The sequence below is a fragment of the Zeus faber genome (assembly GCF_960531495.2).
Source record: "Zeus faber genome assembly, chromosome: 8".
NCBI lineage: Eukaryota > Metazoa > Chordata > Actinopteri > Zeiformes > Zeidae > Zeus > Zeus faber.
In genome coordinates this window covers 22873444-22895079 of record NC_137195.1, presented here as the reverse complement: position 1 = coordinate 22895079, position 21636 = coordinate 22873444, and the positions used below count along the sequence as shown (strand labels likewise).

General features: G+C 41.8%; 1 protein-coding gene across 1 annotated transcript; it reads left to right on the top strand.

Moving 5' to 3' along the window:
- Positions 1 to 758: 758 nt before the first annotated feature.
- On the top strand, positions 759 to 21368 carry LOC307233504 (zymogen granule membrane protein 16-like; the record flags this gene model as incomplete). Its single annotated transcript, XM_080004840.1, has 5 exons — positions 759 to 945; positions 20332 to 20458; positions 20719 to 20818; positions 20986 to 21078; positions 21222 to 21368. The coding sequence occupies 5 exons, from the start codon at positions 759 to 761 to the stop codon at positions 21366 to 21368; spliced, it is 654 nt and encodes a 217-aa protein (XP_079860966.1).
- Between the last annotated feature and the right edge of the window lie 268 nt (positions 21369 to 21636).

Here is a 21636-nt window from a genome sequence, read left to right as displayed (position 1 = left end):
CAACTCATCATATGCCTTTTCCTTTGCCTTTGCCACTTCTCTCTTTGCCTTGTGCCGCATAAGCTTGTACTCCTGTTTACTTTCTTCATCTCTCTGACCATCCCATTTCTTCTTCGCCAACCTCTTCTGTTCTATGCTCTCCTGAACTTCCTCATTCCACCACCAAGAGTCCTTGTCTTCCCTCCTCTTCCCGCATGATACACCGAGTACCTTCTTGGCCTTCTCCCTCACCACTTCTGCAGTTGTTTCCCAGTCATCTGGTAACCGTTCATTCCCACCTATTGCCTGCCTTACCTTTTCCCTAAATTGCATGCAAAACTCCTCCTTTTTCAACACCCTGTGTTCCTCCCTCTTCTTGAAATACATATTCACAACAGCCAATGGTGGTTTGGTGAAATCCACCACCATCTGTCCTTCCAGATTCCTCTCCTTGACACCACCTCGTCACGTTCCTGTGGTGTACTTACGAAGCAGCTGCGTTCCATCAAAGTTGAAACTCTGACAATTTAAACCCTGATGCACATTTTAGTTGACTGAAATGTTACAAATTTTTTTTATACGGTGTTTAGGCTACACATTTTTACAATTGGAGAATGTAAGAATCCCTTTAGGCCTATAACAATGATAAATGAAAATTGTAATGTTGAAAAATTACCGTAACTCATTTCCATATATTTTTTTGTCAAAGCCACAGGTAGCCACGAGGGCGGGGCTAAAGAGCCAAATGTGGCTCGGGAACCACAGGGTGCCAAATCCTGATGAAGGCGGACCGCTGCAGGGTTAATGACCTGGGTGGGAATGGTCCCACAAATCTGGGATCCAGCTTCAGGCTCTCCACCTGGAAGAGCCTGAAGTCCTGGTCCAGATATTCTGTCCCGGACTGTATTGGGGAGACCCCAGAAAATATGGTGAAAGACTTCCTCCACACCTCCCCACTTCCACCCGGTTCACCGACTGGGACATCGCGTGGGGAACTGTCCCCGCTCCATCATTGCTAAATTCGACACTTCAAGCACAGGGAGCTTGTTAAAAGCAAAGGATGGAAGCTTAAAGGAACAATGAGATCAACGACTGACGGAAGGTGCTGTACCCCATCCTGAAGGAGAACTGGCAGAAGGATGAATGGGTATCGCTGGTTGTTGGTAAACTATATATATACAGTCTGTTATTCAGAGACTCCTCCACCATACCCTGGTTATTCTGATATTTTGATATGTGAGATGGAAATATTAGCACCTTATCTATGTCAAGATTGTAGATATTTCTCACGCCTATCATCTCACCTAATTCTGATATGCGAGATGGAGATATTAGCACCTTATCTATGTCAAGATTGTAAATATTACTCACTCTCATCATCTCATCTTCCTAATCCCTCCCTCCCTACTTCTCTCATCACTCTCTCTATCACTCTCATAACTCTCTATCCACTCTCTCACTATATGTATGTTTGACTCTGCAATGTTCTATGTTTATCTTTGTCCATCTGTCATTTGTTTGTGTAGATATGTATTCCTACAAACTCTCTGCAACTAGTACATTACTAGGACAGTAAAAAGGAATCTAATGGAGAAAAACTCAGACTTATCCATGGTAAAACATAGACACGGTAGTGTAGCTATTGTCTTGGATGCACTGTGCTGCTGCATGGGAAAACTACAAATCCACATCCATCATCCCCTAATTAACCTCAATGACATCCATTAAGTTTGTTATTTGGAATGTGAGAGGTTTGGGCTCACCAGCCAAAGATAGAAAATCATAAGTGACCTCACCAGGATGAACCCCAGTGTCTGTCTACTGCAAGAAACTCACCTCGCTGCATCTGAGCACATCAAAATCAAAGCTAAATGGGTTAATCAGATGTAAAAGTATCCCATATCAGAATAAAACCACAATATCATATATATTATGATTAACTGAATTTACGAAACTTCAAATTGACCATAGCTAATATTTATGGCCCCAAAGAGGACGACTCAAATTTCTTTCACAATATATTTTCAAAACTCTTATAATTCTCTGACTCAGTTATGTATTATACTGGGAAGGGGCTTCATCACAGTACTTGATCCAAGTTTAGACCAGTTCTGGTCTAAACTTGGATAGATGGGGAAGGTAGATGGGGCCAACATATCTGGCTGCCTGCAGGTGTCGGCCGGGGGGCTGACATTCAGGTGCCCTGCGCCGAGCACATTCGGCTAGGTGGATGGGTACTCAGGGCTCACGGCCGAATGGGGCGTCTGGCTGATTGTGGTGGGGCGGGCTTTCGCATCATGTGCCTGCACATGGGGGTGGGTTGTATGTGTGAACCTCAGGGGTGCAGGGTCTCCTCGCATGCTCTGGGACTGGGCTATGCCCTTCGGGGCCAGGAGTGGGTGTTCCGGCTGTTCTGGGGGCTGAAGGGTCTTCAGTAGCTGCAGGGCGGGATGCTTTGGGCTTTCCTGCAGTCATGAGGTGTCTGTATGGATGCGGGCCTCAGGGATGGCTTTGGGGCCTTTTCCACTGCTTGGAGGTGCGACAATATAATACCGACCTTATACACCAGAACCAACTGGGACAAGTCCCGTACACTCACTGGTGGCAATTCACATGCACACACATACAGGCGGTCTCATCACAGGCATACATACACCACCAGCACCTGCTTTGACCACATCCCCAACACCCTCCTGGTGACATACCTCTTCTTTTCTCCCTCATTTACTGCCATTCTATGACAGGAAAAGGCCACGTGCCAAATTGCTGTTCCAGTTTTCCTGGACTTGGTTAACAATTTTTTTCGTTCTTCCATGTACATGTTGTTTGGTTTTATTTTTATTTGTTCCACCCAAGGTGATTATCCCTTGGAGTAGTGATTTGTTTTTTATAGATCAAAACATGGTAAGATAGTTCTCCAAAGAGAGAGATTTGTGGTGGTTCTTAAACAAATAGTGGGGGAAGGGACAGGCCAATCTGTGGCTGCCCACACCTTAGCAGAGTTCATCTGAACTCTCCCGGCATTGATAACGAACCCCCGGACACATTTTGGACACATAAAACTTCACTTCCATGCCTTGGCGAACCGTATTTTCCGGGAGTATCTGGAGGAAAACAGTCTTCCATTCATCACCCTCCCAAATATGAACCAAATGGTACACATTTCTAAGGTCAAGCTTGGTAAAAATGGTGGCTCCCTGTAAGAGTTCAATAGCAGAAGCAATGAATGAGAGGGGTAACAATTCTTTATGGTGACGTCAGTGAGACCTCAATACATCCTTCTTGTCCACAAAAAAGAATGTGGTTCTGGATGGAGACGAGGACAGGCGGATAACAAGTCGTTGATATAACTTTCTATCGTTTTATTCACTGGTGCCGACAGCAAGAAGAGCCGACCCCTGGTAGGTGAGGAGCCTGGAAGATGGTCAATAGCGCATCACCAATTGTAACATGACACCAAATTAATACTTATTTCATACAAAAGGTCTTTATTTCTGAACTCTGCTGCATCTTTATTTCGTGACCAGCACAGGGTGGTCCCTGGTGGTCGGTCAGCTGGTTGGTGGATCATTCAACTTCCACCCCAGACACCCCACCAGCGAGTTGCTCTTCATCAGCATCAGCATACAATGGCGCAGGGATCACCTCTCTCGGAGCACATTGCGGGGTGGTGGAGACCACCATGAAGCCTGATCATCGAACTACGTCATGAAGATAACATGCATTTTCATGAGCGGTTAAGCAACCCCCTCCACGCAATGAGCAAACAGAATGAGCTATCTACTGCCCTCCCTTAATTGGGTCAAACCAACTAGAGTCTGTAAAGGCGGTTAAGTGAGTAGATGACTTTCCGTGTTCGGCTTGATAACATTTTAATGTCCCTGAAGGCCTCTGTACTCTCATTAAGTCACATAAGCATGTCAATCTCTTAGCTTGTGTTAACAGCAGACCATATTTCAGGCACTGAACCAAAAACCCATTCAAAAAGCCCATTGACTCTTAGACAAGTGAACCGGACGTGCAAATGTGCTCACTCATTTCCGGTTTTTAGGAATCATTCCTGCAGCACTCTATCAACTATTAACCAAGAAACCGAAATAAGAAGATTGGCCAATAAATTGGTAGACAAGGCCTGTTTATTAAAAAGAAAAGCAAGAGGTTAATAATGGGATTTTCAGTATGATTAAACAATAAAGTGAAGACTAAGAAAAAAATGGTTATTTTGGTCATTCTTGGGGAAATGGAGTCTGGTGAAAAGGTATGGGAGATCCTTTCACAAAGACAGATCAAATAACAAGAATTGAAATCTTATCTCTACTTAACTCTATCCTTTCCTGGTTAATTTCCTGGTTCTGGGTTTTGTGCTCACTCTCAAGTTCAAGAGTGCTCGACTTGAAGACTGAACTATTGTTTTCGTAAGAACAAACCATCATGAAGGAATGCTATGTTTTGGAACTTTGTCAGGGTGAGTATGTGACAAATGGAGATTGGGCAGGGTGTTGCAGTATTTATGCATTTGCATCCAGTGTGCAGTGTCGCCAATAGCGTCAAAACACACTAAGTATCTCACTACAGCGGCAGGTGAATTTTACCATTTACTGGGCATTTATGCACTTTTGTTTCGGGGACTAATTCACAGGATATTGTGTAAGATATATTTGTACATTACTGGTCATATTGGTCCAATCAAACCTACCGCAAAAGTGGATAATTCTTAAACAGGCTTTGGGCCTCAATTGGAAGGTGAAGGCTCTTGAAAAAAGGGCAACACCATAATCACATCAAAAATTTAATTAAATTAAACAACACTCATAAATCTCATATTTCCAGCATGTCTTTCTTCCTAGAAGATCTCCTGGCTACATGCATTTAAAATATTAAAATTTAAATCCAATCCAAATTTGTTACGCCCTCCTCTAATGCATTAAAATTCCACAGTATGAATTGGCACATTCTGCTTATTTAGCATTTCATTATTTTTCAAAATTGTAAATAAATGACAACCTTGTTGAGTGGGTACAATGGGTGCAATGATGCAAACATTGCCCCTTTTTAGAAGAAATACACATTGACCACATTTTGTCCCTGTTAAGTCAGCACTCAATGCAAAAACAGAGTCACAACCCAGGATGAATAAATTAACTCTGTCTGGATTCAGATGCTTCTTTTATTATTTTATTTTGATTTCCATCGTTTTTAAAGCTTTTACGTCTTGAACTGACAGATTGAATCATCACTATGTTGTTGTTGTGATGCATTTTAAGCCTTCCCTGCCATTTCTGTTTAGCTGTGTTTGTCTATGAGTATTTCGAAAGCAGGTCAAGGACGTTTATGGGTTAGTATTTGAAGGTTGGATTGTGAGTAATGTAAGATGTTTTTCCGGTTTTGTTTCGTTTTTTTTTGGTCTGTGTCTGGCGCCCAGCTCCAGTATGTTTGCTTTCCCGTTCTTGGCTGCTGTTCTTGGCACCATTGACACACGGTTGTATTCCCAGTATCCAGTTGTGTTTTGACTTCATTTTGTGCTTTCACTGCATATATGTATGAAAGTATGTATATGTATGTGACAAATAAAAAAAAAATCTTGATCTTGATCTTGATCTTTATGACCAGCAGGGGGCGTTCTCTGGTTTCTAGCCAGCCACTGCAGGTTTTTCCTTCAGTTCTTTGTTGCCTGATTCTTTCTAAGCATGATTCATGCAAAGTTACACAACATTCATAATAATAATAATAATAATAATAATAATAATAATAACAAAAACAACAAAAACAACAACAACAACAACAATAATAATAATAATAATAATAATAACAATAACAATTTTAATAACAATTTTCACAATTGACATTTTACAGGTCGTCCACAGGACAGAGTTCTTGCGGCAGTTCTTGATGATTTAAGAAATAATAAAGAGTTGCATTGCAGGCTAATTTCTACCCACCCACCTGGAGGCGGAGCTGAGGATGCTGAGTGGGAGATACAATGGGGATGGGAACACTTCACTGGAAGCCCACTGGGGCGTGGTCAACATGGGGCAGGGCTATGCGATTGAAACCACTGCTTAGGAGAGACATTTTATCTTTAATCATGGAGAAAAATCTGATTCAACCAATTATTAAAACACAACACTATTTTTTTGTGATGTGAATATTTTTATGTCAAGTCATAAACTCAGGGAGGAATTGTCTTTGTTAGATGATTAATTGTGAAAGGTAAAAGATTGCACAGCTTGTGATACCTGCAAATTATGTAATAACTCCTACAATGTGTAACGCTGTGGATTGGGGTACAATTACCAAATCAGAGCCTGATCATTTTACCTGGATATTGCATGTAGTACATTGATTGTATGGATGAAATAAATCCTCTCATTTGTTACCTTTACACTGCACAATTTATTTGAATATCACACATTTTTTTGTCTGAGCTCATTTACTGATCCTGTTAAAAATACAGGTGTTTACAAATAAAAAACAAGGAGTTGCTACTGCAGTACCATTTTCCTGTGATAGTTGTTATTTGTATACATATATTCTACTCAACTACTATCCTCATTTAAATGTGTTTTGGCATATTGATTTTGACATAAGTTAAACATATTTTAGACATCAAAAACAGAGTGACTGGACTACAGCTTCTTCTTGGGCTCTCCAGGGCCCAAAGCTCAGAAAAATACTCAAAACGTAGCACAGCGTGGTCAGGAAGGCAAAGAACTGAGGACAGGGGTTGGGAGAAGATGTGGAAGAATCAGAATTATGGGCGAGTTTATACAACACTTACAGGTTTATATATCACAATATCTGCTTATATATTAAAAGAATGACTTGTTAAAGCCAAGGGCCAACACATTGAATATACATTTATGTTAAGTATGTTATAAGAGCAAATATTAAGCCCTAGAAATAAAATAGTATGTCTTCAATTTAAGAAGTATTGCTACCAAGTACTAAAGTGCAATTTTGAAATAGTTGTACCTTTCTTGTACAATTTCACCTAAATATCCTCTTTCTGACATTGTTTTTTATATCTGTTGCCTGCAAGGGGCTACTACTTTTTTTTTCAGGTTTGAGCATTCCAACAATAAGAAGAAAATTAACAGCTTAAAATGGTAGGTGTCTTCAAATGAGGTCATGATGTTGAGCAAGTACTTTACACTTTTGAGTATTTGAGGACATTACATATATACATTAATACTTATATTGATGAACAATATTAAAGGGAAGACCTTTACTTTGCCATACTACTGTGCCATACCACCGTCTACCACCGGTATTTATACTTCACATAACGATGTTTGGAAGAATCATTCCACCACTGCCAAATTGTGTACCATCACGATATGACAATATCTTTAATTTCACAATAATTTGATGGAAAAGTCAAAAGACGTTGTCAAAGACGACACTGCCGTTGAAATGTATCGTAATTACAACCCAGCAGCTGTAGTCTTGGCGACCCTTGACGGCCTTGCAGACTGACGAAGCGTCCACCACTGCAGCCGCCAGATAGAGGACTGTCGTGCTACAGTTAAAACAGAGCGACGAGAAAAAAGAGACAGCGAGTGAGAGAGAGAAAGAGAGAGAGAGACAGAGAGAGAAATGTAATTGAGTGTTGGTGCCCCTTTCTCAATCCAATTGGACCATTAAACATAAATATAAACATAAATCCACTATAATATGGACGTATTTACAGGAACCTCGATATGATGTAAGTAAGAGATTACGTACAGCCAGCCAGTCATTATTATTGCAAACTAATCCCTTTCAGAGTAATCATTTGTATCATTTGTAATCATTTAATCACACTGTGCTGTCAGCACGCTGGGCATACAACACAGAGTATTTGTACGCCATTGCATCCAGGACAGAGTTAGTCTGCAAGTGGAGTTCAAGTTCTCAACCTGCAATGCAACTCTTTATTAATTCTTAAATCATCAAGAACTGCCGCAATGACGCTGTCCTGTTGACGACCCGCGGGATGACAAGAGCACAGTTTTGGTTATGGAGAGCCATCACCAACCCCCCTCTTTGGAGAACTATTTACCATGTTTGGGTCTATAAACAACCGATCAATACTCCAAGAGGTGGAGAAACACCACAGTGAGACATATAAACATAGAAACAAACAACATTTACACAAAAAATTGAACATTGTACGATAACATGTAAATCAGTGAATTAGGTCGAGGAAAATTAGAACTACAGCTGGTCACGTGGCCTCTTCCTGTCATAGTTATGGCAGTAAATGAGGGAGGAAAGGAGAGGAAAGCAACCCCAGGTTTCTGGGGTGCACTCGAAGCAGGTTTGGGTGTGTGCGTGCATGTGTGTGTGTGTAAGATTGCCACCTGTGAGTGTACATGACTTATCCCCATTGGTACTGGTGTAGAAGGTCAGTATTATGTCGCGGCGCCTCCAAGCAGCGCAAGGGGCCCCGAAGCCCCCCCGAACTCCACAGCCCCGCAGACAACCCTCGGCGGAAGGAGATCCTTGGGTACCCTGCCTTGCGGCCACAGAAGGCCCACGGGCCCCCGGAGAAGCCAGAGGGCCGTGGAGCAACTCCCACGCCCAGCCTGAGGAGCATGACCAAGTCCCAGGGAGCATGAGGAGACCCCTCACCCCAGGGGCACACACATACTACCAACCCTCCGGGCACTGGCACAAGACGCAGCCACCGGCACAGAACCCGGGCCACGGGCGCAAGGCACGGACCGCGAGCCCGGATCACGGCCCCACAGTGACAGACACCCCACCCAGCAGGACACCCATGCCCACCCACACCCCGCACAAGGGGGGAGGCCCGCCCCACCGCAGCCGACCAGACACCCTGCACGGTATGAGTGCCAAGTGACCATACTCAGCAGCAAGTGCCCAGCGCGGGGAACCTTGATGATACACCCCCCTGGCAGGCCGCCAGGTATACAGGCCCTCCGCCACACCCAGCACCCGGGGTGCCCGTCACAGAGAAGCCCTGCCACAGAAGCAAAAGGCCAACAGCCACCCCCCACACCCCAACCCGCACCCACAACGACAAGCAGTCCCCCCAGGGGCCCCGGGAGGCACCCGGCGGCACTCTCCGCAGCCCCGCCAGGTTGCAGCACATCCCAAGCCACCAGGCACAAGCCGTCAGGACTCCAGCCAGGCCAGGAGGGGGGGCCCACCCGACCGCCCCCCAGCCAACCACACCCCCACACCCCCACGGGCCACCGACCGGCCACCCCGAAAAACCCCCCCAAAAAAACAGAAAAAAACCCAGTGCTCAATGTGTGCTGTTGGTAACGGCAGTTAAAATTGCGGGGTTGGGGGTGCAAGTTCTTCAGGCAAGTCGAACCGGGATCAGTCGCACCCCTCCTGTCCCGCAGGCCCTGGTCTAATGGAGTGTTGTTCGGAGTAGGATTGGTGTGCCAGTGTATGTGTTCTAAGCTAATGTGAGTGGGATTAAAATTTTTGGGACTGACGAGAAGCACACTTGGGTTGGAGCGTGACAGCTCCCCATCAGGCCCCTGGTCAGCCCTCAGCTGCCGAGGATGTGGACTACAGAAAAGAGAGCGGCAGACGGCCCCCCCACCAACAGCCCGACCCCCCAGCGACGAGCGCACCGCGCACCGAGAGCGTCAGAGGGCAGGTACCTCGGCACCCCGGTGTGATGACAGGTGACCGCCACCCACGAAGGAGGCCACATGGTGAGCCCCTTGCCTAGCACAGCCAGCCAGGTTCAGGACTTAGGTTGACAGCACCAGACGGAACGCCTAACCAGACCCGGCATGACGGGCCACCCCCCACCACAGGATGCAGAGGGACACGCAGGCCCAGCCACCCCGCCCATGGGGCGGGCGACCCCAGCGGCGCGCCAACCCACCGACCACGGGGCCCGAGACCCGAACCAGCGACCCACACCCCCCGCACCCAACCCGAGCCCCAGAACCCACAGCCACGCTGTTAGGAGGTATGCTGAGTGAACCCAGGTGCAGAGAACAAGGCAGAGGCGAGGTGGCAAAAATAGAGGTTTACTCAAAACAAGTACAAAAACTGGGCAAAAACAAATAAGAAGTCTCGGTAGCTTGGAACAAGAGCGTTGTCATGAGGTTAGACAAACTCAAGACTGAGCGCCCGAGGACACAAACGACAGGGTCTAAATAGGGACGACCAAACGAGACACAGGTGAAACATATCATCTAATGAGGCAGGGTAATCAGGAACAGAAATAGGCGAAGCAGAGCAACCTTGAAAAGGCAGTACTGGTGGCATCTAGTGGCTGATGCTGGTAGGACCCGGGCGAACCCTGACACACGCCCGGGACCCACACACGGACGCCAGCTGCAGGTACTCCCCGGGAGCACACCCCCCTCCTACCCGAGACAGGTCAGCTCAACTCAGGCAAAGGAGCCGGCGCCACCACCGGTCTGGGTGGTGGCGCCGGCTCCACCCAACTCCCCCGTGGGGCCCCGGGATCCCCCAAGAACACCACGGATGTCCCCAGAGCCGCCCGGGCAGCCACCCAACTGCGGAGCCCCGGCAGACCAGGAGGGCCCCCACATGCCCCAAAGCGCAACGACACTGCACCGACTTAAGAAGACTCAAGTATTAAATGAAGGAGTTATGTCAGTGATAAAAGTAGCCCATATTTCTTTAAATGAATCAACCTTGTTTTTTGGATATTGCCAACAGTTTTTCCATTGAGATGTAATCTATTAATAACTGCAACCATTGGGATGTGGTGAGATTATCTCTATTTTTCAATTGAGTAATATAGTTTTCTTGGCCATTGTGTTTCAGTGATGGGTCGACTGAGGAAAGGTCACCGAGAAGACATATAGACAGGGAGAATGGAATGCTGCGAGCCTGAAGGGTTGATAGCTTCTTGGTGATAGGTGCGCAAAGCCAAAAGGCATGAAAATAGTCATCTCTGGTATCAAGGGAACAGTGGGAGCAATTGTCTTCATCAAACAAAACCCATTTTGAACATATTGTGTTCCGAGTTGCGGGTGTAGTTTCTTGATGAATTTGATGTGTTGATGAAGACGGAGTGACCGGTCATGCTGACTTGAGTAAAATAATAGGTTTATTACAATGGAACAGCATCAGACCAGACGAGCCGGATGGATTCTCTGTCGAATGAAACTCGGGCAGGTGCTTTTAGGCGGACCAGAGACAACGGTGACTATCTGATTCTCCTACATAGGTCACGGTTCATATTTCACCTCCCTTATCACCGGGACTCCTGACAATGGGCTCTCTCTCTCTCTCACCTCTGTTAATAATTACCTTATACAATGGGTACTGTCTTAGGACGCCACACATTCCAAAACACCTCATATTTCCCCCCTTCGAGACTACACAAAGTCTCGACAGAGATAAGAGTCATTGAACTTACGACGTTAATTGGCTTAATAGAAATCACATACTAACAAACAGACTGATTATAATATACCCTTCTGAACATGCGAGCGAAAAACCCATCTGGCAGCTTCCTTTCTTAGTTCTTTCAACAAACAATCAAGACAGGAAAATTCTCTCACGGTTCCTCTGCCCCAGGCAACCACCTATTGCACTTCAAATCAATTAACCCCAAAGAAGAAGGGTTAAGAAAACTGTACAGGATGTTACATATAGTAAATGCATACATTCAGAACCTCAGAAATAAATCACATTTTTTTTCCAAAGTCAGGCTGGTCGACCCATCGGACCTTCCAGTGAACCTGTCCCTGCCTATCATCAATGTCCCTCAAAACCCCGCAATGCTATTTCACTCGACACTCCTGATCATGATGTCATCATTCAGGGTCCGTCGTCCATTTTCATCCTCCATTCTTGAATGTCCATGTTTGAGTGTTCAAGTCCATTAGGCTGTTAGGATCTCTGGACACAGCCACCCTCGGACTGGTCCTGAAAGAAAAATTCACCAGCCAGTATCTTGCACACACATCAAATACAGTATAATAATTTCGCTTTTGCATTACACTTTAACATTATTCCAAAATATGATTAACATTTTCCTTTTCCCCCCTTTGTCCATGCATTTTCTCAGTTAAAAATATACTTGAGTCTATGACGGAATCAGATATTGAGAATAGATATTTCTCTACTAGTGTTAGCTCCTAACTACACACCTCTACCCAATTCAGACCTGTATGCTGACAGATTTTAAAAATGCGATTTTTCAGCACACCATTCATTTTTTCACAAACACCTTGGCTTTGCGGATGATAAACAGCTCCTAGACATTGTTTAATTCCCAATTTTTGCAGAATTTATTTTACTGTTTTATCCACAAACTCTTTCTCATTATCTGAAGATATGCGATCTGGAAGTCCCCACCTTCTTATGACCTCACAACACAAAAGCTTGGCTTGGCAACTGACTGAGCATCTTTACGCTTGGTAGGACATGCTTCAGTCCACCGTGAAAATCTATCCACGACGACTAACATGTATCTTTTACCTCCTACTGGTTTTATCATGTCAACAAAATCTACAACCAACTCACACATGAGACCTGTCGGAGTTGGAATGTGACCGAGTGGACTCTTCACACCTCTCAGAAAATTGTTTTTAAGACAGATTGTACATCTGCCTATGACATAATCAATTTGCTCAAGCAAGTACGGAGCCTGAAAACCCTACTCTTTCGTGATTTTTCTTCTTACCTCCCCCATTGCAACATGGGCTAACCCATGTGCTTCTTGAATCATCAGACCTAGTAGGTCGGGGGTGCTACCATCAGTCCTTCATGATTTCTCCTATGTGCTTCTGCTCAAATCCTTCAGCCACCATTAAAGTCATATGTGGCACACTTTTGTCAATGTCATTTATCAAGATAATCAAGATAATCATCAGTGTTTTTCTTCATAGCTGCTCCTTTACTTCCTCATTCCACCACCAAGAATCCTCTTCTTTCGGCTGCTCCCGTTAGGGGGCGCCGCAGTGCATTATCTACCTACAATACCTTCTGTTCTGTTCATCTATTAACCTTCTCTTTGGCCTTCTTATCCTCATTCTTCTTATCCACCAATTGTATTTGGTTGAGTTTTCTGAGAGTCTCCTGGTCCTGTTCCTTCTGGTCATGTTCCTTTTTCCTTCGCTTTAGCCAACATCCGTCTGACTGCTGGGTCGTATCCTCCAATAGCTTCGTTCAAGTCACTCACACTCTCTTCTCCTATTTCCAGGCTTCTGACTTGTTGTCTGCTTCCCAAATGGTTCCTTCTCTTGGTACTGTTGGAGCTCAGATACATCTTTATGATTGTTGTAGTTTTGCCCATCTCTATTATTTGCTCATCCTCATCTTTAAAGAGATAGTTGCCCTCCGTTGTCATCACTGGGAGCTGGGGATAAACACCAGTGAACTTCACCTCCTTCTCATAAGATGGGGGCTTCTTTACAGATGCTGTATGTGAGAAGGGTGCGGTAATCTTCTCCATCAATTTTTCTGCTTCCTTTTTATTTTTCTTTATTTCTTGTCTACTTTGTTCTCTTTTTTTCTTTAGCAACTTCAAACCATGTCTGTCCCTCCTTTATGAACAGCTGCAGAATGCCAAGTTCTGTTTGTCTTTTCTCCGTGCGTCTTTTTCCTCTTTTTCCTTTCTTTTGATATACTTTATATGTGGACACAAGCACCTGCACCTGTTTTAATCACATCTGGGTTAAGAGTTCCTTCAGCTGGCCATGGTTATTCAATGTCAGGCCACCGCTTGGTCCATTTTCCTGCAATATCTTTAATAAGGGGGTTATTCTATCGCACTACATCAATAGGAGTGATTACTTTTGTAATTTTTGTATCCATTTCTTTTATTGTAAATCTAATTGATTTATTTAAAAATTATTTATAAAGCACTGTGTAATCATACTCCAAAAACAACTGAATTTACCAACTCCAAAGGAGACCAATAGCTTCCCACTTATGAAAGCAACTTCACTTGTTCATGATCTGATACATCTGATCATACTCATTTATCTTAAATTATCAAAATGTCCATCAATGTTCACTCTCAAAACAGCCTCAATCAAGGTAAACCATACTCTGATAATGAAACCAATATTCACAGCACTCAACCCTATTTAAATCAAATCATTTTTTTCTGCATGTGATCAATTAAATCAATAATACTCCATTAATTATTAATTTCTTTGCGTTGTCATCCGCAAGCTCCCGGTGTCTGTGAAGAACTGCCAGATGTCTTCAGTTCAGACACATTCCATCACAATTCAGACACATTCCATCTTCTCTGTCTTTCCCCCAGCTCTCACTCAGCAAAGTAAAAGAGAGGAAGAAAGAAAAGACAAAAAGAACAACACAAGAGTGCAGTGTCTTAAGACCACTCTAAATTCTTATACATACCATAATACAATTCAATGAGACATACATTATCAGCTTTTTTATTTCTCGCACATTTGAAATAAAGCAATGTTTACTTTTATTCATACAACGCACTTAAATCTAAAGTGTATATTAGTCAATCTAATATCACCTCTAATTAATTATTTTTCTTCTATATTCAAGCCATGGTCACCGATGTTATACCTTTGGGATAAGGTTGGGAAGGATATAAGCAAATTGTTTTCAAAAATGTGTTCCAGATGAGTAATTCCTTGTCTTTTCCAAGACCTCGAGATTATTGGTCTGTTTTCAACCAAGAAATCTGGGTTGTGCCAGATTGGCGTTAATTTGTTTGGAGATAGAGTGTGACCACTGAGTTTGAGGAATTTCCACCAGGCTCACAGAGTTGTTGCGATAAGTGTGTTTTTAAAGCAATTATGTTTCCTTATAGATTCAGTAAGGAATGAGAGATCGGATAATGATAACTCCTGACATTCAGATTGTTCAGTGTCTCGCCATCCATGGGCCAATTGTCGCTCTGGTTGTAACCATTTATTTATAAATTGAAGATGTTTTGCTAGATAGCAGTATCTAAAGTTTGGGGCTGCTAGGCCTCCACAGTCTTTGTTTTTCTGTAGTGTTGCTAGTTTAATTCTCGGTTTCTTGTATTTCCAATAAAATTTGTTGACTATTGAGTCGAAGGTATTAAACCAATGGTTATGACAGAAGCAGATGATGAGAGTTGTAGAGGATTCTGATCCATTGAATGAGGGACTCTCCAAAGCCAAATTTGTTGAGGATTGAAAAGAGATATGTCCAATTCACTCTATCAAATGCTTTTTTTGGCATCCAAAGAGGCAATAATAGTATTAAAGTGGTTCCTATGCTCCTATGCTCATCAGACTAAATAAACAACGCATATTGCTTGATGAATGTCTGCCTTTGACAAAGCCTGTTTGGTCTGGGTGAAATATAAATGGAATAACTTTTTCAATTTTGTTGGTTAGTGTTTTACTTATAATCTTAAGGTCGCAATTAATAAGGCTTATGGGTCTATATGTTATGTTTGATAAATTCGATTCATTATCCGAGTGATATAGGTTCTTATAAAAGTCTCTAAATATGTTATTGATGTCTTGTATGTTATTCCACCCTGTGAATCTTTGATGGCTGTAATAAGTGATTTTTCTCTATCACGTTTCAATTGATTGGCAAGTTTATTGATTCAATTGATTGGAAAATTTACCTGATTTGTCATTTAATTCAAAATAATTTGCTCTTGTTCTTGTCATAAGGAATTGTGTCTTTTGATGGATGATAGTTTCAAGTTGAGATGTAATTGTCCTGATCTCATTTTGGATTTGCTCAGAAGATGAGCGGGCTTGTTGGGAATGCAACTCCTTTAGTCGCTGTTGGAGTTTATTTTGGCATTCTTGTCCTTTCTTTTTCTTCTGAGTGGAGAATGAAATAATACTACCTCTTAGAACTGCCTTTGCTTTTTCCCAAAGTAAGGATGGTGATATTTCTGGGGAGTCATTCAGTTCAATGAAGGAAGTCCATTTTCTTGAAAAGAAATGATTAAATTCTTTATTTGTCAAAAGTGAGGTGTTAAACCGCCACCTGCCGGGAGGGTTCCGGTTTGTTTCATTTATCAGGTTGAAAATAATCGGCCCGTGATCGGAAATTACAATAGGGTGGATTTCTGGATTAGTGATTTTGGACAGTGCAGAGTTACTTGTTAAGAAAAGCTCGATTCTAGAGAAACTTTGGTGGGGTGGTGAATAATATGTGTATTCTCTAGAATGTGGTTATTTGATCGCCAACAATCCCAAGAGCAAGATCACTCATATATTGTTTTATAGTGTCCGTGATTTGGAAATATTTCTGGTTTGAGAACAGTCTAAATTTGGATCCAGTACTGTGTTGAAGTCTCCTCCCAATATGATAATTGATTCAGAAAATTCTAAAAGTTTTGAAAATATATTGTGAAAGAAATTTGGGCTATCTCATTGGGGCCATAAATATTAGCTATGGTTAATTTGATGTTACCTAAAATCCCATTAATCATTATGAAACGCCCTTCTGGGTCTGAAATTATGGTTTTATATTGAAATGGGATACTTTTATTGATCAATATAGATACACCTCTTTTTTTTGAGTTGTATGATGCGGTAAACATCTTATTAACTGATTTAGCTTTAAGTTTGAGGTGCTCAGATGAGGTGAGGTGGATTTCTTGCAGTAGACAGAAGCTGGGGTTCATCTGATGAGGTGGGTTAGGATTTTGCTATGTTTAGCAGGTGAGCCCAAGCCTCCCACATTCCAACTAACAAACTTAATGGGTGTCATTGAAGCTAGTTAGGGGGAGATGGCACAGTGCATGCAAGGCTATACTAGCTATATAATAATATAATAGCTATACTACCGTTCCCTTGCTTTCCCATAGAAAAGTCTGGGGTTTCCTCCTTTACATTCCTTTTCATTGCCATAGTATTGTAGGAAGTTTGTAGGGATACATAACTACACAAACAAATGACGAGTAGACAAAGATAAACACAGAACATTGCTGGATTACACATACATAAAGTGAAAGACATTATAGACTGAGAGTGATAGAAAAAGTAAGGAGAGAGGGATTAGGGAGGTGAGATGATGAGAGAAGTATGGAGGGGGAATTAGGAAGGTGAGATGAGAGTGAGCGATATTTTAAATCCTGACATAGATAGCATGCCTATGCCTACATCTTGCAGTATATAATAACTGGAATAACAATAATACATACATTATGATGAGAATAACCAGGGTGTGGTGGAGGAGTCTTGGTATAACAGACCGTCTATCAATAATTTGTCAACAATCATCGATATGCGTTTACCCTTCTCCTGGTTCTCCTTCAGGACAGGATACAGCACCTACCTTCAGTCGTTGATCTCCCGCGGGAATTGATCGTTCATACCCAGCGTGGTTCCTTTCAGTTCCCCTCCTTTGCTTTTAACCAGCTCCTTGTGCTGGAAGTGTTCGAATCTAGCAATGATGGAGCGGGGACGGTTCCCCACGCAGTGTCCCAGTCGAAGAACTCGGTGAAAGGTGATCTGCTTCACGGTGTCCATCAGGAGTTTCAGGGCGGTGCGGAGAAAGTCTTTCACCATATTTTCTGGGGACTCGGTGTTGTTCTCTAGGATCCCAGAAAAGGTGAGGTTGTCCTGCATACTTCTGGATTGAATATCCAGGATGGTCTCTTTCATTATTTCATTTTATTATTTTACAACGTCCATCTCCGCTGTGGGACGCTTCGCGGAGGTTTTCAGATCTTTCGTTGTCATTTTGCATCTCGCCGACCGTGTGGTGCTGGAAATCAAGACTGGCTTTGATCTCGCTAATGTCTCGGAGAAGTGGACCATGCATGTCCAGCTTCTTGTTAATCTCATCCAAGACACTAACCTCTATGGCACCCGGGATGAGATCATCAGTGTCCGTTGCTGAGTCGGTCTTCTTCCTTTTCGCAGGATTATTGTGGTCCTGGTCCTCTTCCATCATGTACGCTTTATAAAAAAAATCGATATAATCCTCAAGGTCCTCCACTTTGGTTTTGTGCGGTGTTTCCTTTTATATATATATATATATATATATATATAAATATTATTTGCAACCCGCTTTGTTATTCTGTCTGAGGCGGAGCTACAGTGCGTTAGTTAGTGTAGCAGGGCACCACCATGTTGGGTCTCCGCTCAATGAATTGGTAGACAAGGCCTGTTTATTGAAAAGAAAAGCAAGAGGTACATAATGTGGTTTCCCGTATGATTAAACAATAAAGTGAAGAATAATAAAAATAAAAAAGGTTATTCTCGGGAAATTTTCTGGTGAAAAGTTAAGGGAGATCCTTTTCACAAAGACAAATCAAATAATGAAGATTTTAATCTTGTGTCTACTGTCTACTCTATTCTTTCCTGCTTTATTTCCCGGTTCTGGGTTTCCTGCTCAACCTGAAGTTCAAGAGTGCTCAACCAGAAGATGATCTTTTGTTTTCTTTAGAACAAACCATCATGTAGGAATGCTATGTTTTGGAACTTCGTCACAGCAGGTATGTGATAAAGGGAGATTGGGCAGGGTGTTGCAGTATTTAAGAATTTGCATCCAGTGTGCAGTGTCAAAACACACTAAGCATCTTATTACAGCGGCAGGTGAGTTTTACCATTTATTGGGCATATATGAATTTTTGTTCTGGGGACTAATTCAGGGGAAATTGTGTAAGATAGATATATTTCTACAATATTGGTCATACCGGTCCAATAAAACCTATCACAAAACCAAGTGGATAATTCTTAAACAGGTTTTAAGCTTCAATTGGAATGTAAGGCTCTTTAAAAAGGGCCACACCATAATCAAACCAAAAATTTTATTAAATAAAAAAATATATATATATCTCATAATATGGGATATATGAGTGTTTTTTTATTTAATTTAATTTTGTATGGAGTAGAAGATCTCCTGGCCACATGCATAAAAAAAAAAAAAAAAAAAAAAAAAAATCCATTCAAAATTTGTTACGCCCTCCTCTAATCCATTAAAATTCCATACTATGAATTGGCACATTCTGCTTATTTAGCATTTCATTATTTTTCAGAATTGTGAATTAATGACAACTTTGTTGAGTGGGTACAATGGGTGCAAAGATGCAAACGTTGTCCCTTTATCAAGGAAAAACACATTGACCACATTTTGTCCCTGTTAAGTCAGCACTCAATGCAAAAAAAGAATCACAACCCAGGATGAATAAATTAACGCTGTCTGTATTCAGATGCTTCTTATATTATTTTATTTTGATTTCTGTCATTTTCAAAGCTTTACGTCTTGTATTAAGGGACTGAATAACTGCTATGTTGTTGTTGTGAGGCATCTTAAGCCTTCCCTGCCATTTGTGTGTTTGTCTCTGAGTATTTCCAATGCAGGTCAAGGACATTTATGAGGGTTATTATTTGAAGGTTGGATTGTGCTGAGTAATGTAAGATGTTTTTCCGTTTTTTTTTCGTTTTTCGTTGGTCTGTGTCTGGCGCCCAGCTCCAGGATGTTTGCTCTCCTGTTCTTGGCTGTGGGGTTGGCCTGCTGTCTGGCAAAACGTACGTAACTGCATCGCACTGCCAATGATCTCACATGGAAGGGCTCTCATTCCATTAATACAGGTTTAGAAATTTTACAACACAAACTTATTTGCTATTTTATTTGGAAAGAGCATTTAACGGCATGGTGGTGATGAGCTATGAATTTACTCAACAGACCATGGAATTGTAAGTTATTCAGACTATGAGGGGAATCAAAACCCTTCAGAAGCAATAGCTAAAAGGGAGATTCGTTTTTGTTGCATTTTTTACATGTTTGTGGACTAGGAGGCAAAAATAAACAAGCACATCATTTCAACAAGAACATCTTATTCAGTGTCTGAACAGGGTTCTCAAATACATCAATACAATCTATAACCTTGGACTTTTTAACTTCTGTGATGTTGATAAGATGAGAACTGTAAAACTTTATAAATAAATGAAATGAAGAAAAAAATATATAATACACTTCGTGAATATACTGGCATAGTAAGTGAATGGCCATAGTGCATAATTATATCTATAGGTGAAATAGTAGTGAAAATAATGTGGCCTTACAGCAATCCTAATAACAACAATAATAAGGGTAGTGGTACTCATGATATTAATACTACTACTACTACTACTACTACTACTACTAATACTACTACTACTACTACTACTACTACTACTACTAATAATAATAATAATAATAATAATAATAGTACCACCAATACTAATATATACAATTAGAATTATATATAATATATTACTTCCCTGAACTGGGTCATAGATTTCCAGACTTGGAATGGCTTTGGGGTTATTTCAACCAAAGATGTGAATGAATTTAAATGAAAAAAAAATTTAAAGTATATTTTAAAACTATAAATGTTAAGGTGACACTATCTCAAATTTGGACTCTTATCTGTAGGAATTGACAGCTTAGTGGTCTTCCTTTTTCGCTCCACAGCTGTGTCAGACCACTACTCCTACTCCTCGGCTGTGGGATTGGGAAGTGGGACGGCCTTCGCCTCCGAGGGAGAGGGACATATCACAGCAGTGCGGGTGTGGGAGATCGCAAACAGCTACATTACCGGGTAAAGACCCCCTGTCCACTGACAGGAACTGACCTCATAAACTTAAACCAGTTTGTAAATCCTGTCATTGCTAAACTTGGTGATTTTGTTCAGGTTTTTTATTTTTTTTTATTTTTGCATTGTCTGAAGTGGCCTATTTGAAAGATAATCATGGAAAACTGAACATGGACAATTTGAATATTTTTTCAATGACTTAAAGTTAATATTTTTCCACCAAAAACATCATGACACACACCAGTGACACACGGTTTTATTCCCAGTATCCAGTTGCGTTATGACCTCATTTGGTCACCATTGTCTGGTCGCAAAACTGCCATCGAACAGGAGGTAGAGCTGTTTGAAGGAGAGGCCATTATCCAGGTAAAAAAAAAAATAACCTGTATATTTAAACAAATATTCTTTGTAAAACAAATATCCCATATTATTAGTTTAAAACCTTTTGGATAGGTAACAAGGCAGAAAAAATAATTGCAAATCATATATTGCAGGCCTAATCCTATTTAATGGACAAATCCACTCTTCCATAGGTCTCTGGTAAATTCCACCCCAGGAACTACATCTATCAGTTGATCTTTGTGACCAGCAGGGGGCGTTCTCTGGTTTCTGGCCAGCCAGTGCAGGTTTTTCCTTCAGTTCTTTGTTGCCTGATTCTTGCTAAGCATGATTAATGCTAAGAGTTACACAATATTTATAATAACAACAACAATAATAATAATAATAATAATAATAATAATAATAATAATATTGCATTTCTTCAATGCAGAGAAACTTTAACTTCTACCCCACCCACCCAGAGGCAGAGCTGAGGATGCTGAGTGGGCGGCACAATGGGAATGGGATCACTTCACTGGGAGCCCACTGGGGCGTGGTCAACATGGGGCAGGGCTATGGGAATGAAACGGCTCCTTAGGAGAGACATTTTATCTTTAATCATGCAGAAAAATCTTTTCCAAAAATTCAACTGATTATTAAAACACAACACTATTTTTTTTTGTGGCGTGAATATATTTACGTCAAGTCATTATAAACTGAGCGAGGAATTGTCTTTATTAGATGATTAATTGTGCATAGTTTGTGATACCTGCACATTTTTATAACTTTTACAATGTGCAATGCTGTGGATTGGGGTACAGTTACCAAATCAGAGCCTGATCATTTTACCTGGATATTGCATGTAG